Source organism: Oreochromis aureus, linkage group 7 (assembly GCF_013358895.1).
Source record: "Oreochromis aureus strain Israel breed Guangdong linkage group 7, ZZ_aureus, whole genome shotgun sequence".
Classification (NCBI taxonomy): domain Eukaryota; kingdom Metazoa; phylum Chordata; class Actinopteri; order Cichliformes; family Cichlidae; genus Oreochromis; species Oreochromis aureus.
This window is the reverse complement of record NC_052948.1, coordinates 12327718-12345322: the sequence shown is the minus strand read 5'-3', so window position 1 is coordinate 12345322 and position 17605 is coordinate 12327718. Positions and strand designations below refer to the sequence as shown.

At 38.6% G+C, this 17605-nt stretch overlaps 1 protein-coding gene across 1 annotated transcript in view; it reads left to right on the top strand.

Moving 5' to 3' along the window:
- Nucleotides 1-17605, top strand: part of LOC116326235 (FERM domain-containing protein 5) — a 70946-nt gene that overhangs the window by 41137 nt on the left and 12204 nt on the right. Inside the window, exons 2-10 of the mRNA XM_031747429.2 lie at nucleotides 7266-7370; nucleotides 9971-10013; nucleotides 11081-11159; nucleotides 13897-13994; nucleotides 14621-14744; nucleotides 15646-15733; nucleotides 15887-15975; nucleotides 16983-17046; nucleotides 17159-17250. Coding sequence (XP_031603289.1) covers nucleotides 7266-7370; nucleotides 9971-10013; nucleotides 11081-11159; nucleotides 13897-13994; nucleotides 14621-14744; nucleotides 15646-15733; nucleotides 15887-15975; nucleotides 16983-17046; nucleotides 17159-17250 — 782 coding nt within the window. The remainder of the gene's footprint in view (nucleotides 1-7265; nucleotides 7371-9970; nucleotides 10014-11080; nucleotides 11160-13896; nucleotides 13995-14620; nucleotides 14745-15645; nucleotides 15734-15886; nucleotides 15976-16982; nucleotides 17047-17158; nucleotides 17251-17605) is intronic.

The following is a 17605-nucleotide window of genomic DNA, read 5'->3' as shown; positions in this document are numbered from 1 at the left end:
AGAAAGCATGTTTGTATAACTAATCATTAATCATACAGTATTGTTATGGATGATGATCTTTTTAAAGTAAGGACATAACCGAAGACTCTTCGCGATCTCCTTAAACAGTCTCCATCCAAACCCTTGTTTGTACGGCATAGAAAGAAAAACTCTGGTAAAGAATGAAACCAGAATTAGCTGAAGTGTCACAAAGTTACAATATATGTCCTTATACTTTATGTTTTTTTCACCTTAACACAGTAAATGAATAAAATAAGCGATTAAAGTGATAAAAAAGTAAATGCTTTATAGTTAAAAATGTAGCAATTTCTAATGTATGAGCAATACATGAATGTATGTGAGCAGCCAACCAAAACCAGCCTGTGGTGTTCTGCCAGGAGCATTTTCACGCTACATGCATTTGCATTTGACACCTTAATGGCTATCTAAGGCCTCCCTATTGTTCACAAGTGTCAAACTTTGTCTATAATTACTTTTTTCCCCACCTCTCCAATCCAAGAAAATCTCTATTAGTGAGTTTCTACATGGAATATCCTTCATTAAGTGTAATTTGATTGACAGCTTTGATGATTTTATTCTTCATTACGTTGAGTTCTTGACTTAAAAAAAATAAATGCACGCTTAAATTTATAATAAACACTCCTGATGATGGCTTAGTGCAAATTTTGATTTTCACAGAGGATTTGTCACATTAGTAATTCAATTTTTTTGAAATTTTAAATTTGTGCATTTAAATATCTGTTAATATTTTTACATATAAAAGAAGTCATTATAGATGTTGTACATCAAGCTGCCTTATATTTAGCAAAACCAGTAAGTCCAGTATTAATGCATTGTAATATATGTATTTGTGCCAAAGTGCACCTCATAGCGGGAATATTTCATAGAAAATGTTTTTGTAGCTTCATTGGCCAGAAAACACTTTTGGTTAATGATGAAATAGTTAAAAGGCCTGCTGTGTGTTAGTGGTAGTGTTAACTCACCAATGATTAACTAGAAGAAAATTTCACAAATAAATAAACACCTGATTTACTGCTGCTGTGGCTAATAAATTACCCTGTTGAGCTTGTCGTTTGCAGTTTTTCTTGCTTGACTTCATTATAATTTTACTTACACTGTGGTTCCTTTTTTCCTCTTATAAATACTTAAGATCCCAAAGCTTTACAGGGGTTCCAGTCCTTTTAGCACAAATTGGATGACGTAACTTCAGAAATACAGTCTCCCAGGCTGTTGTTGTTGACCTAAATAGTAAGCAGAATGCCAGATAGGTTGCATTTTGCAGACGTATAAAGCACTTCATCTTTTCTTTTCTTTTGTGTGAAAGTGCAGCAGTGTAAGTCAGAACATTAGGAGGAGAACAGCTTCATCCAGGGTCACCTATTCAGGGTCAATTATGAATAATTTGGGTGCAGTCTTCAGCATTGCGCTAAATACAACATTCTCTCTTATGAGATCCTCTTTTAAATGCGAACTCAACTGTCACCCATTCAGCTGCTGAGAGAGCTTTAAAAGCAATTATCCGTATCTCTCTATCCGTAGCTCCCTTTTGCTTTGCTTATTCTCCTGATTCCTCCCATTTCTGGGGCAAATCCTTGCACATTCCCATCATGTTTTGATGGCCCACTTTTCTGCTAGTGAGACTGTACTGCAAACTGTTTCCTGGGTTTTGTACAAAGACTCATTACTGTAATGCTGTATTGCATTATATTAGTGTGTGTTGCTAAACTGCTTCAAAGCTAATGCAAAACTGCTAGTAAGAAAAAAAAATCTGTATATTTACTTGCTGTATGTCAACAGAGCAAGTTTTTAGAGATGTTCTTTAAACACTCATTCATTTCAAAGAGTCTTTTTAGTTTTTTGACCTCAGCTGTCAGTGAATTTTCACTTTTTCTAGGCTTGTAATTAGTCTTTTGTATGATTTTTACAATAGAGCACTGATTTCTTGATATTTTATATTAAATTATTGCCGGGGAAGAAGTCTGATTGTTTCAGTTCACACTGGTCGTATTTCTAATCACTTACTCATAGGAAGAACTATGAACAAATCTCCACATGTTCCCAAATTTTGGGACCTAATCTATTCCCATTATCACTCAATGTCACACACTGGCTTTGTGAGGACCAAATTGAACTCTTGCCATTTCTTTTTTTGCACTCAGTAGATTTATAGAGAATGAGCACTTTTCCTGTCCTATTCAGCTTCAAACTACTGATTAATAACTCTTTTGAATTATAAAGCTTTATTTCTAAAATCATCCTTGGATACTTTTCTTTATTTTCTGCAACTGAAGTTTAAAACGGTGTAAAAATAATCAGAAATGACCTACACCCAACAAATAATCTGCTGCTCCTTGAAGCAAAGACCTGCTAGAAGCAGACTAGATCAAATGTGCTCTAAGGATTTGCTTCTTACTAACTGTTAGCGGTTTCGGGTTGCCCTTTGTGCACTCCTTTCCCAGCTGAAGCAGCGGGGTCATGGCTTGAACTACAGCAGGAGTCTGAATCTGTCTGAAACATTGACCAGTGCAATCCCTCAGTCTGGTGGGGATAAAAGAAAGCAATCTGCTTATGAAACCAAAGAAATCACCTCACGCCAAAAAGTATCTTTAAGGTTACACTTGTCAAATGCACAGACACACACACACATTAAATGGCTTTTTTTGTGTTTCCACTCCTCTCACTATAAAGTGATATAATCTTTTATTAATGGTCAGTGCTCATCTGGTGACATGGAGACTGTTTTAATGATTAATCTGAAGAGGAAGTGCCCATTGTGCACTGGGAGATCTTTAGGATCTTGGAGAACCACTGTTCTGTTTTCAGTTACAGACGTGAGAAAGATTGTATTAATCAGAACCGACCATCAGATCGGTTAGAAAGCCTGCGAGAGATCAGGACACAGTCAAAGAGAGGTTACTTTTATCCATCCACTTTCCTAACTGCTTTTAAAATTTAGGAGCCTATCCCACCTCTCATCAGGCAATAAGCAGAGTACCCTCGACAGGTTATCGGTCTACCAGAGAGCTAACAAAGCTCAACTTCTCACATTCACATCAGTGGCCAATTTAGAATCACAGATTAACCTAACATGCATCCAGACTAGTACCAACCTTGAAATGTTCATTTTGAAAGTTGTCCTAAAGCCAGAATATTAAAAATGCCTGACAAAGGCCTTAAAAATTCATTAAGTAAGCAACCAGAGTGAGCAGCTGCCTAAACCACGTCTTATTATTGATAAATTCAGCATTTTCAAAACCAGACTGAGGCTGTTAAGCTAAAGCTGAGCTCTACTTTTTGCCTCACCATCAAGAAACAACATCTTTATGCAAATTCACCGAGTAAGGCTGAAGCAATGAATTATAAATTATTTAAATATTTTTAAATATATGTATCACACATTTGGCCATGTGCGATTTTTCCTACTAAGCACATTTTCAAAATGACGTGTTCTTACTCCTCTGATTATTTCTAGACTTTTTGGTTTTCAGAGTTTTAAACTTTTAAACAGGGTCACACCTGCTTCCCTGGTTGTGTTGAAACTCTTTCTGCCACAGGTTTATATCAATAAAACCTTTTGTAAGTCTGCTGTGTCTCCTGTAGTGCCATATTAAAATTGCAGCTGAAGTGAGGAAGTGGTTCATTAGTATTAATTAGAAATTTCAGGACATTCTTTCTCTCTTGCAATCACCTCTATCTTGTAATTAGAGAGAGTGGTGGGAGGATAATGCAGCTGTGTTGTGTAGAGGGCACCGGGGAGCAAGAGAGGAGGGAGATACATGAGATTGCTGCTGAATACTAAACAAACTTGCTCTTTCCATGTAACAAAAGAACAGATGTCCTGTCTGACTCTTCTGTTAAAGAAGCTGTTTTAATGTGTTTGGGTTCTTACTGTCTGTGGTTTCCTTGAGCTTGGCTAAAGGATCCAGTAATAAATACAAGATTTGGAATGGTGCCTAAACGCTTTAGTAACAATGATCATTGTTGCTTTACTTGTGTGTCTGTTTAAGGACTGAAACTGAACTTTGAACTCTTGGGAAACCGTGTTTATCCCTAACCCCCAAAGCATTTTTGGTGGCATGGATTGGCTCCAGGGCCACTGCAAATCAATATAAAGTTATTCTAAGTGATCTATAGAGGAAGGCAGTGGTCACAGCCACAATGGTCACTGATTGGGTCATTGTGGAGCCATTAAAACACCAAATGAGGGAATATATTTTGGAAGAATGGTGTTAATCCCTCCAGGAGAGATCCAGACTCTTGGAGAATCACTTCCACAGCACACTTAAAAATTTCTTACTAAGGCATGTTATTATTGGTTTTTCCATTAATTTGTGAACCCTATGTGTGATAGTGTCCATGCACACTGAGGGGTTCCTGCTTTTCCATTTTTCAAACAGGCACGTCAGATCGGTTAGTGATAATACAACAAAGTAATAATCTTGAAGTGACAGTGGCGAGCACCCATGCAACCCCCCTCCCCAGTCTCGCTGCATAAAGGTCAGCTACCCTCAGTCGCAGAACTCCAGTGGGCATTTGGCACAGAGTCATAGTGGGTAAGCGACAAGCTCGGCATTGACAAGCCTTTTTCCTAATGAAGTGCCTGTTATCTGCAGCCGGAGTAATGACATGCAGGGGTGTGCTGCCAGGAACGCTTCTACTTGCTTTCACGGGGCAAAGGAGGAGGAGGAATAAGACAGACGGCTGACTGTGGGTGCTCAACCTTCACCTCAGCTGACCCCCTCATTAGTCACTGTGAGCACTGAGACTTGAATACCAGGAAGACTGCAGTCAATTTGATTCAGGCATAGACACGAGCTGGGTGTTGTTTTAGATTTGATTGCTTTCTTTTAGACCCCCGAAAAAAAAAAAAAAAAGAAAAAAAAAATCCATCAAACATGACTGATTTTGCTGATAAAAGAATGTGTGTTTCAACTTTAGACTAAAAATCTAAAGTTGAAACACAGAAACACAGCAAAATTAGAATTAATTTGCCTTGATATTTCCAGCCCCAATGGATATGAAAATACCAATATTTACCGTCCTAGTAGGCCTGTTTGGCTTTGAAACAGCACTCGAGGAAAATATCTGCCCTTTTTGCATCTAAAAGCTTTCATTAACACACATCTGTGTTGTAGTTCCACTGAATGGCAGTAAATATTAACAATAAGATACTAAAAGCTTGCAGACGAACATTGAGATCTACCAGTGGGCTTCTTTTATCTGACCTACACTTGTTGTAAAAAAATAACTAAATAAATAAATAATGGAAGTATAAGATTTGCTAGGGAACAGCTTTTTTTCTGTAGAAGAAGAGCTTTTCACCAGCTTGTCCCTAATTTCTTTCATATTATTTTGTGTTTTGTGAGCAGTGTCCATAGGATTTATTAGCTGAAAAGCACGTAGGCACTGTACAATATGATGTGTACTTTGTAATGCCACAGAAGCAGTGAAGTTATGGTCTAAAGAACCAAAATAAGGTGAAGATAAGCTATGTCGAGCTGAAATTCAGAGTTTTGTGTGTCACAAGAGTTGCTCTCTTTTTACCTAAATCACCGTGGTAACTCATGCTGAACACATAACCTGGTCGGGAACAGGTTACGTTCTGGGATTTGGTTTAAAATCACCCGGAAGTTCCACATTTTCACCGATTCCTTTATTTACAGCATGTTTTAAAGATTATGTGCTGGAATATGTTTTATACTGCTGGAACTACAGCTACAAGAACACAGAACACACACCAAGAATACCCGTTCAATCAATGAAATTTTTTCTTTGATCTGCAGACAACCTAAAGCTATTCTGCAGCGTTTAAATGTATCCAATTTAAAAGTTAAGAACTCTAATGTGCAGCCATCACCTTAGCATTAAGCAGCAGCACCGTGTGCGCACTGAGCAGTAAAATAATTCACTGAAACGTTAATTTCCATGATTATTATATTTTCTTTAGACTTTTTCTTCTTTTTTTTTTTTTATTTAGATTTTATCATCGTCATCTGGTAAGCTCTTTGATTGGAGTAGGCGGAGCTCAAAGGGGTCATACATCAAAGAGTCATATGATGTATAAAATGCCCATTTGTGTATGAGTGCGCACAGAGCCTGAAGGAGAGAGAAATTAAATAACCACCATCATTATACCCGTTATCTCCAACTAGAGGTTTAGGTGTAGTGGAGTCGCTAAGTCAAAGAAAGCCTGACTTCGTTTGTTTTATGCCTTTCTGGACTTGAGGCAAAAGTTCCACATTAAGATCTTGTACCTGGCCTCATGTTTCCCAGTCAGGGTGGTAGTTGTTGAGCAGTGACAGCACTGGAGTAGCCTTAGGATTAATGGTGCTGTCTTCCCGATATTGATTAATCACCAACCTTTTAACCTCGTCACATTTACTAGGCGTATGCTCTGATGTAACGCGTTAATACCACAGAAGCCAAGACACTGAAGTGTCGTAGACAGCTCAGTTTCACATGCTTAATTAAAACTTTTTAAATGTACTTGACCTCCTGCCATTTAAGGATTTTGAATCTGCTTAAAATTTCAGCTCTGCTATTTGAGGTTATTTGAGTTTAGTTGCTCAGTTCTTATGTATTTCCCACGAAATATGCCATGAAATTGTACCGTATGTCACCCATGCACTCAATTATTACCCTGCCTGGCTTTCTGTAGTGATGCACACAGTTGTAATAATCACTTTTAATGTATTGGCAAATTAAATCTGCAGGTGTCTGCAGGTGTGTAAAGCACTTCTAGTGCTAAACAATAATACTGAGAAACTCTCAGTTTGCTTCTTTTGCTTCTGTCTTCATTTGTGAGCTTTCCAAACAGCGTGTTCTGAAAAAAAGTCCCCCAATCGTGATATTTATTCACTGTTCACTCCACATTTTTCCCCTGGTCTTCAGCGTCCCACCTGTAGTGGCTCTATGCCCCACCAGTGGGCCCTGCTGCACAGTTTGAGAACCATTGCTCTGAGGGAAGCTTCCTTGTGAGACTCAGAAATATAAGCAAACTCGAGAAAGACCTCATCACTTTTAATCCTTTCTCTTTTTAAGCTGTGTGATGGGGTTTATTCCAGACACTTCAGATGGCTCTGGCTTTGTATTAATATTAGATGAATCCAAGATATATCTGCTGGAGTGAGCGAAGCATTCTTCTAGCAGGAAATATTTCTCGTTTTAAAGGCTTATCTTTTCTTGGCTGAAATTTTTTGGGGCCATGTGTTCGAATATGTGATTTGCTGCTTTTGAATTTCAGTTTTTCTGCTCTTCTATTGCAGCGGGATGCAAAGGGACAATATCTGTTTGACCTCATCTGCCATCACCTCAACTTACTGGAAAAAGACTATTTTGGCATCAGATATGTGGATCCAGACAAGCAGCGGGTAAGTGTTTACATCTGTGAATGTCGCAAGAGGTTTTTTGTGTTTATGGGCCCATTGTTTTACTACAGAGGGAAATAGAGAACCAGTTAAAGTTGAGATGTTAAAAATTATTTAATTTACTGGAATCATAAACCTCAAATATTTAAAACGTTTTCTATAAATGGTAGTAGTCTGTTGCTAAGAAAGCTGTATTGCTGTTGAAAACTTTTGCATTCCTACTTTTTTTGCACATAAAAAAATGATCAGGGGACAATAAGGGGATTGGAAGATGCTCTGACCTTAATAGTATCAGTGAAATGTTATTAACATCCATCCGTACTTCTTATATGTTATGACATATACATTAACGTGTTTGCGTTAGTTATTGTTAAATTGAAATTGTTAGTAAGAAAGGAAATTTTCAGCTCCTCAGAAAATTCCTCCATTGGTATTTTAGATCATTTTCAATTTTATTCAATTTTATTTATATAGTCTCAGGGGAATTTATATTGTAAGGTGAAAACCTGCAATAATTTGACAGAAAACCCCAACACTCAGACAACTGTACAAGCATTTAGTGATAGTGAGCGACAGTGGGACGAAAAAACTCTCTTTTAACAGGAAGTGGCTTTAGGTGCAGAGAGAGAGCATCTGCAGCAAGTGATCGGGGATGAGAGAAGGGAGACGGGAGACAAAACAGTCTGTGGAAGAGATCCAGAGATTAATAATTACTAATGATTAAATGCAAAGTGGCTTATAAACTCAAAGTGAGTGAAAAGAGGTAAATGGAGAAGAAATGCTCAGTGCATCATGGGAAGCCCCCAGCAACCAAGGCCTATTGCAGCGTAACTAAGGGAGGATTCAGGGTCACATGATCCTGCCCTAACCATATGCTTTATCGAAAAGGACAGTGTGGCAGGGTGTGGTTTGTAGCTCAGCTGCAGGGGAGGGGTGGAGCAGTGGGTTCAGGGTGTGGTGTCAGGGGAGGCTGGCTCACACACCTGACATCATTGCCTAATCAGGTCTCCCCTGTTAAGGATGTTGCTGGGACCGGAGGGGTGAGCGGTGTGTGCTACAGAAATGGGGCAGCTGGAAAGACGGACCTTTAAAAACTGGAAAATAAAAGACGCTGAAAAACTGCCACGCTGTGGTCGTCGGTCCTTCATTGTCACAGAACGTTATAAGCCTAATCTTAAAAGTAGAGAGGCAGTTCCTACTTCTGGTGAAAGAGTATATAGTCTTTGAGTTGAAACTAGAGTGCTAAGTTTTCTAAACTGCCTTGTTTTATCTCTGGCTTCCAAACTTTTAAAAGCAGACGCTGTTGAATGTGAACTAAGAGTGACTTTGTGCACACATTACTGTGTTGCTTTGTGTCAAAACGACGTGCATGCCTGCAGTTTAAAATTTGAATGTTTTTGATTTAGAGCGAGATTGTGGTCCAGAGTGAAAAGTTGTGTTCTTCGGTGTCTCTTATTCACGCCACCTTTCAGACTGAAGCTTGTCCCATCGGGCGCTTCTGCTGTGAGGCATATAGTTGCACTGCTGGATTCATGAAGTATTAACATGTTCACAGATCATGTTGTAGCTCTTCAGACAAGAACCAAGTTCTGCTGATGCTGCATTTCCTATGCTGTCACTCAGGGCTATTTTGGTGGTTGTTGCTGTGGGTGGGTTTGGTTGGCGAGAAGACAACACCGGAGAAAGATGGAGAGAGAATACGATTCCAGTGAAATGTAGGATCTGAATCTCGCTCTAGAAACACAACAAGTGTAGCCAGCCGCGCTCTTCCTGTTTTCTCAAGAATCTCCTCCATATGAAAGCAATGCTTTGTAGGTATTATTGTCATGTTTGTATATAATCTTAATTTTCTAATGTAACATGATTATAATAATAATAATAAAAGCTAATCAATGTGGCATATTATTTAAAAAATGCAAATAAAGATCAAAACAAAATTAAAGTCTGACTTTTTTGGATAGTATATTAATAAAGCTGCTGAAAACTGTTATTATTATTATTATTATTATTATTATTATTATGTAAATGAAGTGTTAAAAAGAGATATATTTCTATTGTTGAAACCACATTATGGATCAATTTTAATTCTCTTTTACAGGTATGATTTATTTTTTCATCTTTTGAATACAAGAGTGTAGCTTTAAAGTGTAGCTTTAAAATGTTTCTGGCTATTCCTGCCTGCTCAGCTACTTTTTTATGCACAAACTGTAAACGTTGTTTAAACTGCTTAACTTGCAGTCATTAATTTATTATGTCAGATGACTGAATAAACTAATTGAAGTATTATTATATTGAGTAAATCAGAGTTATATATATCTTTGAATGCTTTAATGGAAGAATAAACATTTAATATCAAAGGGGATGGGAAACATTATCTATTACTTTTCCATAATTATTTTATTTACCTGAAGTATTTGATGTCATTAAAGAAATTCTTTAGGTTCAATGCATCAATCTGTACCGCTGTGACACTATACACGGTGTTAGCAGGTTTTCCTTGAAAAACTGTCAGCAGTAGCAGCTGAGTGTGTCAGCTGATGTGTGGATTACTCTCAGGGGATGTTTGTGACATTTGTATTTGTCTGTTTTTCTGTCAAATGCAGCACTGGTTGGAGTTCACAAAGTCGATTGCAAAGCAAATGAAATGTAAGTACTTCAGTTACTTTTTGTGTCTTTATAATTAAAGAAGCTTTGAAATAAGTTGGGAAATCTTTTAAAATGGCATAAAATGTACATTACGGAGCAATATGATGTACATTTGATGTACCAACAGAAAAAGCTTGTTGCTTAGTCATTTAAGTAATTTATTGCAATGAAAAAAGGTCAATAAATATTTGTCAGTCGGAGAGGGGGAATGTAAACAGTTTGTTCAAGTCTGAAGAACTGTGCTTTAAATTTTAGTCTTTTGGTCTGATGTATCAGTTGTATTTCTATTTTTATGTTTCTAATTGTTAAATCTTTGCTGCTTCTTTGTTCAGGTTACTCTGTAAAATGTTTTTTATTATCTCAGTAAGACTTTCATCTGGATAAAAAAGAGATTATCATAGATTATAATTTTAATAATCTAAGTTTCCTCATGTAAACAGTTAAAAGCAGGACTTTCTAACAGTAGTTTTTGTACAATATTGCATTTAGATCTGAATATTTCTCCCAAAAAGTCTTCTGCCTTGTATAGTTGAACAGTTTAACTGAAGGTTATATTTTTATGGATGAATACAGTGTAATAATAAATCACGTTAAATTCAATTACCGGTATATTTGACCTGTCTCTTACTGAGGAGTCCTTTTAAACACATTTGTTATTAATTCTAATCTTCAAAACTCTTGAGATGACGAGTTTAGTTGATTTAAATGTCCAATTCATTAATTTACTCATTAAATTTAATTACTTAGATACACTGATGGACAATTAGCGTATATTTTCCAGCAGCCATGCTGAAGAATAATGTCCTTTCCTCCATGCAACACAATCGTTTTAAATTCAGTCTTTTGGTTAATGTTAGATTAATGTATTAGGAAAATTGTTGGTTGATTTGTTATTTTTAGCAGAGTGACAGAGTGTATGCATCGATCAAGAGACACAAAGACCTATAAATTAATTTGACCAAAGACATTTCTAAAAACACTTGTCAGGATTCACATTTCTGCTGATTCTTGGCAATTATTGAAGTCATCCTCGCACGTCTTAAATATTTCCTGTTTGTGTCCTCCAGCTCAGCCTCCGTTCACCATGTGTCTGAGAGTTAAGTTCTACCCTCCTGATCCTGCTGCCCTCAAGGAGGAGATCACTAGGTATGACCCCCTGTGGTGGCTTTCACTTCAGATGAGTTGATAAAGGCTGTTTGTGTTTTTTTTGTTTTTCTAAAGCTAAAGTTTGCATTCATTTCAGTTTAGCAGTGATGAAAAGAGGAAAAGAAGAGAGATGGCAGCTGTGCCGGGGTGTTGTTTTGTTTCTTCAGATTAGATTTGTGCTCTGAAACTTCTAGACTGAGCAAACATGTCTCTTACTGAAACATTATTCATGTGCCTTCATAATTAAAATGCTTGAGCACTTTACTGTCTAAAACGTTATGATGAATATTACACAGAACACCATTTCAGAGGAAACTAACAGCCTTCTCTGGCGGCTCTGAAAGTTAATGCTTGGATGATTAAAAGCAACATCATGCAAGATTTTTGTGCAAACACACACATTCTCCATGTAATAATCCTCTTTAAATGTAGTCCTGTCTTAATAACATATCACTTTAAATTGGTGCAAGTAACACTTTCACTCGGACCGAACAGCTGTGAGTTCACACTTGCACTTGTATTCATTACTGACAGGAGAGAGGTCCGCTCTCTCTCTCTCTGCTGTGTAATAAGATGCATTCATGTTTTCTATTGTACCTAAAGAATAGATGAGTAGATGAGATGGGGGCAAAGGTTTCTAATTGAAAGTGGTAATGAAGTAGAGAGAAAGGAGTGAGTTCATGATTATTATTATAGTGCAGTGGGCAGAGCATGGTCCAGACCACAGACAAGATAAATAATCAGTTGCATGCTCATTCACTGTGTACGCCCACTCAGTGTTTTGGAAGTGGACTGTTTGGACACTATGTTAATACCAAATTAAATTCAAGGCAAAATAGGCAGCTTTTTGATAAGAGATAAAAATACACTCACATGCCACTTCATTAGGCATACCCTTTCAACTGCTTGTTAAGGCAGCTATCTCAATAACTCAGTGTATTTCAGCAGGTAGACATGGTTAAGACGACCCGCTGAAGTTCAAACTAAGCATCAGAATGGGGAAGAAATGTGATTTAAGTAACTTTGAGGACTAGCTTCAGACGTTTATGTGCTTGTTGTTTTAGATCATTCCGATTGATCGTCTCATTTTGGTTTGACATTATGTTGACATTAGCTTGTCATTTTTGAGATGCTCAGTGTTTGCAGAGTTTTCAGCTTTAAGCGACCAACGCTGCCTTACACACAGTGAAACTTGACTAGATTGCTTTGAGCTTGACCAGCCCGGTTCAAGCTTTTGGTTGTGGTGTAATGGTGTAAGGGGACACTTTGGGACATTATGGGCCCCTTAGTGCCAACTGAGCGTGGTATAAATGTCACACCTTACATGAGTATTGTTGATGACCATGGCCATCCCTTTATGAACACTGTATACTCATCTCCTGCTTGGATCATCTAAGTGATTCACGTCATGGATGTGCAAAATACAAACTGTGTGATGCTATCCTGTCAGTATGGACCTCTGTGTGAGGAATGTTTTCAGCACTTTGTTGAATCTATACCACAATGGCAAGGTGGGCCTTATGAAGTGTCCAGTGAGTGTGTTATTTGTAGTTACAGGTTATCTTTATTGCAGCATGGTATTGATTTTCACTACCTGCAATAAAACAAAAAAACAACCGCAAAAAAAGCAAAAATAGGAGTACCAGATTAACAACATGGTCGGATGAATTTATATTGTAATAACAGACTGGTTTGACATCAGCCTACAGTTTTATTTGCCTCCTGTTTCCTTTTTGGTTTGTTTATTGATGGCAGATGTGAGTCCTTGTGGCTATTCCATGTATAAGTTAATACAGTGGCATTTCACTGTCCATTACGCAGAACTGTTCTTTTAGCACAGTTTGGTATGGTTATGGTTATGGTTATAGCATCTCTCTTCACCTGTGTGCACTTCTACTTTGATTCTAACTTACTAAATATAGGCAATATTTTTATCCCAGTAACATCCTTGACATCCTTCTTTCAGCCCTTTATAATCATGAGTGAAAATCTGCTATTATGTATAAAAGAATTAGTTGGCTATGCTCATTAGTGCTCATATCAGTGTGCAGACGTTTTGAAGTGTAATCAAAAGATCAGCAGCCATCAGCACCAAATAGCTGGGGATGTTGTTGTGCGTGTAGTTTACTCATCATATTTTTAAAAGGGTCTGTGAATCTGCTGCCATGTGAAAAACACAGGATGTGTAAGCAGGTTTTTAATGGGATGTCTCCATTTAAAATAAAAACAAAAAAACAAAAAAACATTGTGGAAATGTTCTAGATACTGAAAAGAAAGCAGGTCTTGGGGGGGGTTTCAGTGTTTTTTCACCTCTAACTATAACAACAGTAATGATAATGGTAGTAATAATAATACTCATCTCTACTGTTATTCATCATCATCTTTGCTGCAAATCATTAAGGTTTGCGCTTCAGGAGCTGATTGGTTCGGTGAGCCTGAAACTAGGCAGGAGATTTTAAGAAAAGCACAGCGGGATCAGTAGCAGCTTCTCCCTCTGGGTCTTTCTGCCATTATTTCACCCAAAACAAAACCCTCATTTCAACTAAATCAAAAAGAAATATTCAAACCACCCATGGGGAACACGAACACAACATGTGGCCTTTGCGGTAAATCAGGTTTACCATTCCTGCTTGCTTCATTGTTTACCTGCTAATGTTCACTGAGAAAATCAGCTATATTTATGACCAGTTTTCTTATAATCAGTGAGAGCAGCTGACGTGGTTTTTGTCCTTCGTAGATATCTTGTCTTCCTGCAACTCAAGAGAGACCTCTATCACGGTCGGCTCCTGTGCAAAACCTCGGATGCGGCTATGCTGGCTGCCTACATCCTTCAAGGTAATGAAAAGTGACAGATGGAAATTACTTGTACCACTCTCTGCTTCTCACTGTGTTCTCAACCTCTGTTTTACTGTGCCTCATAGAGCACCGTCCTGATAAACACCGCCAGCCAAGCAAAATAGATTTTCTGAGGATTTTTTCACAAGAATGAAAAATACTCCTCAGAGAGTTCCCTAATGTGATCCAATGAACTTTTCGCTGTATGTGATTTAGCAAACTACTCACAAACAATGAAAGCTTGTTCTGTACCGTATGATAATTACCTCAGTTGCGAGGTAATGAACAAGAAAATCGCACTCTGTTATAAAGTCTTTGAAGCTGTTATCTGGCATCTTGTCATCTTTGAACCACACACACAGTCTCAGCTGGCTTCACAGGGAGGCAGGTCCTCCTGAGGAGGATGGCCTGATGAATTAAACATAGGCTGCCTGGTCAGCTCCTCTTTGCAGAGAGGAATCAACATCAGGGTCATCTAAGGTAGAACAAAACAGCAAGAACCACAAACAGACCTGGCCATGGTTAGCCCGACTCCCCTGGCACTTAATTCTAACATTTATCTGATATGAACGTCTGTGGACATGTTTAAAATGTAAATCTTTTTTATTTTGTTATTCCCTCTCCAGCTGAGATCGGTGATTATGACCCAGGGAAGCATCCTGAAGGTTATAGCTCCAAGTTCCAGTTCTTTCCTAAACATTCGGAGAAGTTGGAGCGAAGGATTGCGGACATACACAAGACGGAGCTGATGTAAGAGCCAAAATATATGATCTGCAATCCCTCAGCCAAAAGAAACACTAGACTTGCTTTGACATTTATGTAATTGACTGGCTTGATGAGGTATCAATGGTTTGCACTGGGCTGGATAGACAGATTATCATCTGTTATTTGAGCAGATAGCGGAGAAAAGCACTTAGACTGTAGCTTGCCCTTTATTTGAACAGTTATTAGCAATGGGTCCTAGCCACAGCATTAACCTGAAAAGCAGCAGTGAAAGTGATCTGATGGACCGGGTTCATGAAGAGGCACAGAAAAAAACACTTTGGAGACAGCTACTGAGCTGATTAAGCATTTAATTCATTCATCTGCATCATTTTTAAAAGATGAATGAATGAGCCACTATGTTATCTTGCATTATTTTGAGGTTGTTCAATAGATAAAGCTTTCTGGAACAAATAGGGGGCAAGTAAAACAAAAATTAAAAAACAAAAATCAGTTTAAAGAAATAATCTGAGTCACAGTAGAGACAGAATTGCAAAAGTCTACTTTTGATGCTGTGGGAGGAGAAGGACAAACCGTATGAGACACTGCTGCCCACTAGTGGTGTGTCTTTTACTTACTACCATGTAAGCGCAGAGCTGCCCTGAATACTTACGTTAATGTGACAGCCAGAATAGAAGCTGACATCAATAATAAATGTTTCTTTTTTTTGTCATCCTATATTTTATTTGCTTCAATTGATCTTGTGTTCCTATTTGATCTGTTTGGGCGCTATTCATCTTTACCTCTTTTAGTCTCACTAAACAAGCGGATCTCACTATTGGAATTAATTTGTTTGTTCCTCTCTTCTTTGCCTTTTGAATTTTAGACATCTCAGTGTTTCATTTTTAATGTTTGTGGTGGACTGACACAGAAAATTGGTCTCTCTTAGTGGACAGAAACCTGAAACATCAGAGCGAAATTTCCTACAGAAAGCTCAGATGCTGGAGACGTATGGTGTTGATCCACATCCATGCAAGGTTGGATGGCATTTTTTAAAATGACTATTTTGCTCTCTTTATACATGTTGTAAATGCTTTTCTGTCCATCTTGAATGGTTAAATATTCCTTTGAGATCCTCTTCGGTTTTATCTCATGTAAGTTTTATTTTGAAATTGTTTTGTGTTCTTCAGGATGTATCTGGGAACCCCGCTTTTCTCGCCTTCACGCCGTTCGGTTTTGTGGTGCTTCAGGGAAACAAGAGAGTTCATTTTCTCAAATGGTGAGCCAAATGTGAAACATTTTCTCATGTGAGCCAATCGCAGCGCACTCAACTCACAGCAGATCTGTGAGAAGACAAACATTTTTACTGTGGGCCTTTAATAATAATAATAATGCACTGGATTTATATAGCGCTTTTCAAGGCACCCAAAGCACTTTACAATGACATTATTCATTCACGCTCACACACTGGTGGAGGCAAGCTACAGTTGTAGCCACAGCTGCCCTAGGGCAGGCTGACAGAAGCGAGGCTGCCATATCGCGCCATCGGCCCCTCTGGCCAACACCAGTAGGCGGTAGGGTAAAGTGTCTTGCCCAAGGACACAACGACCAGGACAGAGAGGCCGGGGATCGAACCGGCGACCTTCCGGTTACAGGTGCCCTTCCCAATCCCCCTGAGCCACGGTCGCCCCTTTAGTTAATCTTATTTGACATACATGCTTTATATGCAGAGTAATCTACACGAAACAGCGTGTGCACAACAGCTGGATGTACAGTCACAGTCAACAGAGCGACTCCATCTGCCTCTACCTGTGACACAAGCCGGGGGCTCGCATGAACACAGATGGCTAATTACAGCAGCTAAACTGCAAACTAGATCAAGAAAGAGCCTGATACTAGGAGCTTGTACTTGCAGCTGATTCGAGCTTAATTGAATTCAGGGAAATGCTTCATTGGTTAAATGAAAGTTTATACACCGTGGTGCATTTCTGTTAAACTTCTACCTGCATGCTTTTAAGTCAAGAGGTTACCTTCATGATTATGCAGCCAGACTTATTACGTAATATGTTTGCAGCATTTAGGCTAATAGCTGTGTTTGCTTGCCATCAGCAGCACTCAGATTTCCCTTACTCTCCATTCCCTGTCTGCAGGGAATATTAACACTTTTTTATTTTGGCATCCAAAACATATCTGTGACTGTTTATGCGAACTATCATGAATATTTAAAGATGCTGTGGCTTTGTGTTCGTGCTTGCTGTACATGTAACTGTGCTGTTTCTCGGACAGGAACGAGGTGACCAAACTCAAGTTTGAAGGCAAGACTTTTCACATATATGCAAATCAGAAGGAGGTGAGAGCATCAATTGTTGGAAAAAGCATGTTTTGATGACAGTGTGTCTGTAGAAAGTTTCCATCACAGTTTGTTATATTGTCCTGCACGCCCACTTATTTTCAACGTGCAGGACAAAAAGATCATCTTGACATACTTTGCACCCACACCGGAGGCATGCAAGCACCTTTGGAAGTGTGGAGTGGAGAATCAAGCTTTCTATAAGTAAGTAATTGAATTGTTCTTTTCAGCCTTTCATCATGATGTAGTTGCTCTGACAGGCAGGGTAGCATTATGGTACCTCAGTATCCTCAGAGCACTTCCCTTCCTGGTTGTTTGTCAGCGAGAAAATGAGGTGTGAGCTGCTGCTGACCTTTAGTGAATGACTGTGCACTGGCACGAGACCACAAGCACTTTCGTGCTCCTTCTGAGATATGGTCCCCTGTCTCAGCCATGAGTAACTATGCGAGTCTCCTCTGCTCTCTGCAGCCCAGGAATCATGGTTAATAGAAAAAACCCCCCCAAAAAAGCTCTGTGTGTGAGCTCAGAGGCTGGGAGGATCGTGCGTTCGGTCGAGCTT